The following is a 10,278-nucleotide window of genomic DNA, read 5'->3' on the forward strand; positions in this document are numbered from 1 at the left end:
ACTCATGAAATTATGTATTTACAAGCCCAAGTTAGTTTGTTAGCTTCAAATGTTTCGCGTCGAGTTGCTCTTGGCACTTGGAACTAAAAACTCGTTCCACATATTCTTCTGACCTATATTTGCTGGCGTGCGGCAGAATTTTCTAGTGTAAAACGTGGCATATATATGTGTAGACAGGCACATTTACGTTGTTTTATTTTTTACAAATATAGTTACATGTTCAAAGTCACAAGCTTAAGAGAAGCAATTTAAAAGTATTTATTGCAATCGTAAAGTATCTAATTGTGGGTCGGAACGATGACGAAGAAGAGTATAAGATTTAAAGAAATCATTCAATTTATTTACGTAATTGTTGCAATTGCAAACAGCAGGGCTTGCATTATTTCCGGTTTGAAGGGTGGTCACAAAGTAGCTAATACACGTGTGACAGACACCCCTATAGGCTGTGGTTACGGTTCAGGCGGGCATTTTTTCAGAAACAACAATAAATAAAAAAGCTTCAGGTCATAATAACTTTACCTCCGCCAAAATATCTAGTAGGTACCCACCACCATACATATATAATTATATACATATATACCCATACATATCTGTGCATTTGGATTCCAACTCTAGTTCAAGGATCGTCGCGAAATATGGTCGTGGTGTGGCCAACCAATTGTCATTATATGCGTCACTCGAATTTGATGAAAGGGTTATTCGGAAACTGGGTCCCATCCAGATTCTGCCACAGCTACGCCGACGATGACGTCACGTGACGCATTGATCCATATACCTACCTATTCACCAGGCGTTAAAAATAGACTGGTAAAATAAGTTTATAATACAATTAGAGCTTAAAATGTAAAAGGCTTTAATGAGCATCCGTAAGCTGGCTTAACGCCGGTTCTGCGCAGCTTTTACTGAAGTTCTCTTCGCTAATGAGTTGAACTATGTCGAGCTTCGCAGGTTAATTTAGTAAGCTCTGAAAATGTTCCAAAGTTAATGACTTTCATTAACGTTTTTGAAAAGAAATAAATTGATATAATTCTCCCTTTTAATCATCCATTCGATACCTGGAGAGATTATGTGACGAAGCGAAATTTATCTGGTAACTTCTTTTTGTTTTCACTATCTAACTGGAAGTTATCCAAAATCTAGCTGTATCTATAGATGTTCTATAATCCCGTATGTCTCATCTTTGATAATATACATTTTATCACACGTCAGCTGTAATAAAGGTTTATTAAATGTCGAACATATAGGAAGACCATAGCAACAGTCGAATCTTAGCAAAAATGTCGTCGTTGTAAACTACCTTATTTGCAAGGGTCAAATGCCCTTTCGGAATGGATTTGTTTAGCTTAGTCGTCAATTTGTTACCCCGGACGGATTTTCCGAAATTCATTAATTTTGATGACGTTTTTACGCGGTCCCGGTTATGTTATGTTTCGTGATGTACAAACATTGCCTTTATGGACACTGAAAACATTGGGAAAATGCTCAAATGTGAGAGAGAAAGAGTAGGAATTAAAAATAAGTACGTTTGTGGGATGATAGCATGCTCTCCTGAAACATGTATGATTAAGTTTTTCTTTTAACCACATTGTAAAAAAATGTAAAAACATGAGGTTTTTGCAAATAAATAATCTTTGTCTTTGTCTACGCAGTAAGGTTTCACGGTTTCATATACTTAAGTACCACAACAACATTACAAATACTTGAGTTGTTTTTTATCTCTATTTTAAGGAAGTAAGTTATATCTTACAGCGTTTGTTTGTCAGTCGACCTATGTAGGTCGACCGTCGGGGATGGTAGTTTTGGTCAAAACAAATAGTTTTCACCCAGTACGTATTCATTCCATTGTCCCTTTTCCTCACTAAGCCGAGGGCTCATTTTGATCATCCTCCAACGAATGTAGGTCACGTTACATTACAAATCCCTAAATAATGTAACTATTAAGTACATTGGTATTTTTTTAAATAATTATAAGTATTTATTACTAGCGTAATTAAAAATTATAACTATTTAATAAGTCCGCCTCGGCTTCACTTGAGTAAAAGCAATAATTCACACACCTATGTCTTCCTCAAGAATCTCACTATCTATTGGTGAAAACCGCATGAAATTCCGTGCAGTTGTTTATGAGTTTATGATAAACGTTTGTCTATTATAAACTCAGATTTCAGGACTTCGTGTTATTGTGGATTTATTATATGTAAGCGGTTGTTTAATTATAGGTATTACAGTCTAAAAAGTAATGTAGTCAGTTATTGTATTCAGAATTGATGTACTAATACTGTCGCCTTAGATTGTCACATTAAAAACCACGTGATAGAAAATGAAAATCATAGTTAAGAATCTATCATTGTATTTAGTCATAAATAAGTCATTCACACTGGCACGTTTCACAGTCTAAGATAACCTCAACGTATAGTTATATATAGCTATAATTTGAGGTTATTATCTCTATATACGTAAATACTTATCACAAACAAGAACAAATACTTAATCTTGAGCTACTGTTATCTGTGTTATGAAATGAGTCGATCTTTTATCTCCATCTTATTTGACTATGAATGGAAACATCGAGTAGCAATTGTTATCGGCATCTTGTTCGTCAAAGTTTGATACAAAAGAGAGGGAAATATGTGTAGGTAGGTACGTTTTAGTTTTATGATACAAATCGTAAAAGGCATTAAGTACGATTTTATTATCTAAACGCGACGTAATCATTGAACCATAATATACTAGTATGTTAGGAGGTAGGGTAGGTGTCAACTGTCAATACACATAAGTTGCGTTGTGGTTTATTCATCAATTTGTTACGATTTCATTCGCTTTCCAGCGATGTAGGTAGGTGAAGTTCCTAGAAATTCACACTAAACAATACAAATGAAAAAAGTCGTATTGCTCGCTGATGAGTTTTGTATAACCGCAAGGAAAACTTATAATAAAACAGTGGTTTAGGTTTAGCGTGTATGTAAACGTAACTGGATAAGTTGTTACACTAGATATTCCAATCAATTGCTATGAAATCGTTACAATTTGAGATTGGAGATGAACTATGTACTCGTACCTATGCGTAGTAGATCGTAGCACTGAGACAAGTTAAGTTAGGTGCGTAGGTAGGTAAGTTAGATGCGTATCAAATTGTAGTTTATGATTAATAATATATGTTTATAATTAATATAACAAAAAAAATTAAACGCATTTTTATGAACACAGGATTAGCCTCAGTTTAGTTATGTTCGAGTGCGGCAAGCGTACCTACTTTAATTCTATGTACATTTTGTGATAGAATTAAAGTACCTACGCGATATGACCAAAATAGAGTGATAGTTATTATTTTTCCACACACTCCAGTTGGTAACAAAACAAAGAACCATTTTACGCAATAATTTAAACGGTTTGGGTTTATAAACAAATATATCATTAGCTGAAAAGAATTACCAGTGATCTTCAGAATCCAATGTATTTAATCCATACTTCCATATTATTATTATTATAAAGAGAAAATATTTATAGTTTTGCCTTTTGTTTGTACCTAATGAATAAACTTAAAAACTACAAGGACGAGTTTGATGAAATTTGGCACAGAGTCACACGAAACCTTCAGTAGTGGACAGGCTACTTTTCATTATGGTTTTAACGCCGGGGCGGGCCGCTTGTTACCTAGGTATATTTTTATTTACAAACTCGAGTTTATATGTTTAGTTATATGTATAAATATGTTTAGATGCAGTTTATGGCACCACCTCGCTATCTCTGTAGAGCTGGAGAATGCCTTATAAGTCCACCGTTTATACATATTCAATAAAGTTTTTTAAATAAATAGTAGGTCTCTCTCTCTCTCATCTGAGCTAGTATCCGGTTTCTTTCTCAGCCATTGAGCGTCGAAGTCCAGGGTCCGCTTTCCTACTTTTTCGTCACCACTTCGTTCGGTCATCGGCACCCATAGTTATCAGACAATTGGCACGCATATCACACAAATAAATAGTAGTAACCGGGACTAAATGATTAACCTGCTTTCTATAATAAACTACTTAAATCTACTACACTAGTGTCAGCTAATAGCATCACACCACTAATCCCGTGATCTGCCATTGCGAAACCGCCATTATAACCTCCTCCGATGGTATAATATGAAAGTAACTAAAAAGTAAATAATTTGTTTAGTTTGTCCTCAATTAATTGCCCCAGAAAACTATAATTAGCGCAACTAAAGTTTGATAATAACATTCTGTCACGTAGGTATTAAGTTGTCTTTATCAATGTTATTGGTTATTTATATCTATATTTATTTATATAGTTAATGGATTGTACAATAAGTACTTAGTAAGTAAAGTACCTAATATCATTTTGAAACTACAAATATCTATGTGTTTAATTAAGTATTTCAGTCTAATAATAATTATTTCTTATTCTTTCTTATTTATGGAGTGCGTTTGTTTGTAAACTCTTTATAATTGCTCGAAGAAAACTCATACAGAGACAAGCAGTAAAATAAAAAAGAGGTGCGTGCAAAGGCGGACTTATCCCCGAAAGGGATTTCAGGGAAGTATTAATTGAAAGGAAACAATTTAACGCACAAAGTATTGAATGTAGGTACAATATCATACCTACATACCGTCATCTAATACTATTATATACATCTAATTAATCCGGGTATACCTACGCTATCGCCGAAGTCAGACAGACACCGACGAAAATTATTTACCGCAATAAAAACCCAGCAATGTATCAATCAATAAATTTGGGCGTATTGTTTGTCGAGTACACTATTCGTACTTATAGCCAGATTAGCCGCCATAACAATCGACTACTGCTCTGACAGTGTAGAGAAAATGCACAGAGGTGCGTTTCCTGCGCAGCCAGTGCCGTCTACCGAATTTCATAAAATTCCATTTTGATTTAGCGTGATTGAAAACAAACATGCATTTTGCATTTGTACTAATTATTTTTTCAAATTAGTCTAGTCAAGACATTGAGATATAGATATACATAGGTAGGTATATTCCGTTGTCCGAGAGTCGAGGATTGAAGGAAGAAAGGCGAAGAGGAATTTATATAAAAAATCCTCCATCAAAAATTTATTTCCTTGTCTCTGAATAAGTCAATTCATAATTTAATTTCTAAACGAGGTAAAACAAAGCTCATTGACCCCAAAACCGCCATTAAGGTCGGTCGCAACCAGGGACAATGTCCCGAGATGTTGATAAGGGATAATTTCATTTTGACATAATGCGAGACCTACTTTACTCGTGATTACCATTTATAAGGTGTAGGTATGTCGAGGAATGAAGTACAGGGAATTACATAATAATGATACGGAAAGTTATTTTATAAAGAGAAAATGTTTTAAATTTTAAATAATATTACTTATAGAGAGCTCCTATAAACGATGACCAGTATCTAAGAATAGGAGTTAAGAAACTCATGACTTCGTTTCTGCCGACATCCCATCGAGCTGATGGTTTCCAAACATAGCTGAACAAAATAGATCAAAATCAGTTTAGCCATTTTGCTGTTCGATGTCACGGACATGGCATACAGATACACAGACACGTTAAACTTATAATTCTCCTTGGTGGTGCATATAGTGGAGCTAACTACCACAATGGGGTCAGATTTATTTCCTCCGATTGTACAGTACCTACATATAAAATATAAGTTTCAATTACGCATTTCTACTTTGAAATTGAAACTAGCATAATAAATAATAATACATATTATTTAAAATGACCTGCAAGAAATTGTCTAATCAGCGAACAATATGCGGAAAAATACACAAGTATGTATGCAATTAATGTAATTTCAGCTAGATCATGAAATATTGAGGCGAATAGCGACATCGTTTACCTTCTATCCATACTAATAATATAAAAAAAAATTGGTATGTTCATTTTTTGTTTCTAATGAATAAACTAAAAAACTACTCAAACGATTTTTATGAAGAGACAGACGACGAAACCTTCAGGCTATTTTTTTATTAATATGGTTTTACACGAATGAAGCCGGGATGGGCGTCTAGTGTAGAGATAATTTGTTATTTATTATAACCAACTGTCATGTTAAATTTTATGTCAACATATATGTATTTCCAGATAAGACTAGCAATTGCAGTACATAATGAGAGACAATGTACTAAGCGTGTAAGGAAGTGCGTGATTCAATATAGCCTTCAAATGCAGACGATTACGTATTTACTGTTGAAAATAATAATGAAATTATCTATATGAAACAAAAACATTTCTTTAACGTTTGCTAACTCACAAAACAAAGGAAATCTAGTCCTGTATTGTTCTCAAATTGTCAATAAAATGCGTTGGACTTATTTGCTATTCTCTGATGAAGAGGTACATAAATAGTACAAGGTACATTCTTTCTTTCTTTCTCAGAATCTGACAAAGAATATACCGTCACGACGTGCAGCGTTCCGTCGCTTCCGTAGGACGACGCCTAGTTGTCGAGACAAGGCATGTGTAACAAACAAAGATCTCAATTGCGTGCATACTTGTATTATGATACTACAGAGGTTTAATGGCCCTTCAGACATGCGTGATATAATACATTCAGTATTTTTCTAACAAGTTTAACCTACTTATCTCCAGTAGAGTTCAAATTTTGTATTTAATGCATGCCTAAGTAATATAAAACGAAAACGCAATTACCTAATGTTATGGAAAGAGATGTAGATTCGACTACAGTTAAATTGTCTTGTTTTTCCTATTGTGTGTAAATAAGAACTGCAATTGAGGCAAGATTTTAACGATAGCAACTGATGACAAAGTGGGTCGCTTGTGGTCGCTTAGGAATAAAGTAATAACACGACATTTAACAAATTGTAACGATTTTGGACTCTAATGATTTACACAAAGGACAAATTCTGATATTCTGACAAATTCAAGACTCAGGACAAATCCTTGACAAGACCTGGGAACCTAGGTACTTTTATTTATATAGCTAGGAATTCTAGATAAATGTTTGTAAGTCTGTGTGTCGGGACCATCGGAAGTATCACCCAATTGCCAAATTTATTTTACCTTTCTTCCGCTAATCTCACGAGAGCAACCTCTTAGGAGTGAGTAAAATATAACCTAAAATTTAATTTGTATGAAGATCTAATACTAGTCTAATTAAATCTAGATTTACTAATGTAATGTGCCTACTTATTCTAATGTGACGAGCCTAGCCATCCGCGTGACACGTGTCGTGTACTAATACATAACTAATTAGTAGTATGTCTGTGTCAACTGGAATTAATATGCATGTGTTAACAGTAAGCATCACTTGTTAGATAAATACATGTAGAGAATAATCGTATAATGTATATTCATACTTCCATCCTTCACATAGATAGATATGTAAGTTTAAAATAAAGTTGCTTCCCTCCTGTCCTTATGTATGGTTAGATCTTTCAAAGTACGCAACGGATTTTGATAGAAAAAAAGAAATCATTTATTCGGCAAACACATAAAATCCAAACATACAAAAGAGTAACGAATATAGATCGAATACAATATGTAAGCCGAAATGGCGACCAGTTCAGCATGGTGCCGTGGTATCGAGCCAAGGCGCTGATTTTCAGCTGGAACCAAGTACAAAAGTAGGTAAGATGGCAAAATAAACAAGTTAATATGTACGGAAACAAAAACAAACAACAGCAAACAATAGGATTAAACATATACTGACTTAGGAAAAAATGTAAAAAAAGGAATAAAGATAAATTACATGGAAGCTATGGAAAAAAAAAATATATATATAAAGTATAAATATGAAACTAAAAATAATTCAATGTATTGCCCTAAATTTGCCGCAAAAAAGTAAACTCTTTGATGCGTTTACGGAATATTGTAACAGATGACAAATTACGAAGAGGGGGAGGTAAATTGTTCCAGATTTTAGCTGCGGCATTTGAAACTTCCTTTAAAAGCTGTTAATTTGTGACTCTGAACAACGAAAAGGCCAAGGCGAGATCTAGAAGACCAGTTTAGCTTTTCTAATAAATATGGGGGTTTACGATATTTAACAATTCCAAAGAGGAGAGTAGATAGATGGATATAGCGGCGCGACGACATGTTTAGCATTTTTGCAGAATTGATGAAGGGTGATACATGTTGTCGTGGTGGAATGTTAAAGCAATATCTTGCACAAGCATTTTGAACTTTTTGAATGAGTGCCTTAGTTTTTGCTAAAAGTCGCGGTCCATAAACAGAGTCAACGTAATTAAATCTTGACAAAATTACTGATTCAGTAAGATTTATACGAAGTTTAAGGCAAAGATAATCTCTAAATTTTGTATAAAAGTTTTAAACGGTAAAAGCAGTTACGGGAAATTTCTACTATGTATGAATGAAAACGAAGTTCAGAGTCCATCAACAGACCTAGATTACGAGCTTCTGAAGTAGAAGTAATAGACTGTCCATTTATGTATAATTGTGGCGATTGAGATTGAATTTCATTTAATTGGTGCTGAGTGCCTAGTATCATATACTTGGATTTATTTAGGTTTAAGTGGAGGAAATTCAGTTTAGACCATTGGTTCAACCGGTCAAGATCATTGTTTAATTTTGTAACGGCTGAATTAACACTAATTGATGCGGGTGTTATGTTAATAGATAGAGTGATTCAAGAGGAAGGTAAATTGTTATGGTTTTACCCGGGCGAATCTGGGACTGACCGCTAGTAATATTATAAACGTAAAGTGTGTTTGTTTGGCCTTACGGAGCGGTGGAATGAAGTGATTTTTGGTGTGGATATTGTTGAAGAGTTGGATAGATGTTTAGAAGCGAGCTGGCAAAACCAAAGTGTTGGTTTGATGTCGTCCTCGAGGAGGATATGAGCGCAATGCATGGTACGTGACGAATAATGTGTTTAAAATTTTAAGATTCGCTTCACAGAATCGTTTGTTGCGGACTACGGGCATCGTTGCGTCACAGCCATCACTACAAGATGAGAGAGAAATTAGAGTATTAGAGGGAAGTATCAGATTAAGAACATAAGTACTATATTTTCGGTTATATTCAACTAAAAGTCAATATTTTCGTGGCACAAATATCAAATAACTGATATTGAGGACACGCAAATGTTATTCGGTTACACATGAAAGTCGTACATTTGATAAACGTCTGTCGTATGTTGTTATAAGGTTTAAAATAGCTCGAAAATAATAAACAGATGTTTTAAAAGATACAATAATTATTTTGCATTTCTAATACTTATAATATATTCTGAATTATCTGTGATAACTTTGATTTATTTCAATTATTTATCACAATGGCGGACACTCGAAGAAATAAGAAGTTTGTTTGTTTGCGCCTGTTTGTTGACACTTCAAATAGCACGGCTAACATAATTTAGGTTAAATGCGTACCTACTACTCAAACAGGAGCATTTAGTTAGTGTCACATATTATTAAGACGTTCCTGTGGGAATTTTGGGAAGAAAATAAGGACAGCGTACCTATTTATAAAATATTTACAAAATATCTCACGAGCCCAGCTATAATTTCCAAAAACGTTTGACTTACAAAATTATTACTAAGTATATTTTGTTATAATGTATAAAATTTACTAAGTATAATACCTACATATATCAATAACATACCTAATTAAACTAGTAGGTAAGTGATTATGAAAAGGATATAGGATTTGATTACATAGAAAACACGGTCCAAACATAGGCTGATAAACAATAAATAAATCTATTTCGAATATTATTTACCTATACTTATATTAATCGCCACCCAAGTTATCATCATCATCGGAATTCCAGAGGAGAAAAGCTATAAAACTTACCCTATTTCCCGGTTGTCCAGGGACGTGTGCGAAGCCCTAGGGATCAAAGGCCGGTAGCTGGACCTGGTCATCGTGTCCTCAACCACAACACCATACATAAAACAGTAAATACACCGTCCATTCACTTGTCACACCGATTGAGCAAACATAAGTACGTTACGTCGCAAGCACCGCTCCACATCAACTGATCATTGTGATTCAGCGCATTCACTATCTGATAAACATGCAGAAAAAAATATCGAATTGTTGAACAGATAACAAAAATAGTTGTTTATGAATGGCCGATCAATATCGTCCGTGTAAGCTTAGGGGTGAAACCACGCCTTTCGACGGGCGCCATCTATCGAGGGTGGGGGAACTGCAAGGGCCCGATTCTCATGTAATCGAAGTCCATCAGTTTTCTCCAATTTTTTCTGGTAGGTAAAGTTTAGCGCTGTTTCTGCATTTACGAATAATCACAAAATTCCGAGCGAACGCATTGATCGAACGTTTTCGTTTG

At 34.5% G+C, this 10,278-nt stretch overlaps 1 protein-coding gene across 1 annotated transcript in view; it reads right to left on the reverse strand.

Annotated features, from left to right (window-relative positions):
• LOC128671239 (uncharacterized) overlaps positions 1-10,115 on the reverse strand; it is a 64,011-nt gene extending 53,896 nt beyond the window's left edge. Inside the window, exon 1 of the mRNA XM_053747561.1 lies at positions 9,780-10,115. Coding sequence (XP_053603536.1) covers positions 9,780-9,877 — 98 coding nt within the window. The 5' untranslated portion in view covers positions 9,878-10,115. The remainder of the gene's footprint in view (positions 1-9,779) is intronic.
• Positions 10,116-10,278: the final 163 nt, after the last annotated feature.

This window comes from Plodia interpunctella, chromosome 7 (assembly GCF_027563975.2).
Source record: "Plodia interpunctella isolate USDA-ARS_2022_Savannah chromosome 7, ilPloInte3.2, whole genome shotgun sequence".
Taxonomy (NCBI): Eukaryota; Metazoa; Arthropoda; class Insecta; order Lepidoptera; family Pyralidae; genus Plodia; species Plodia interpunctella.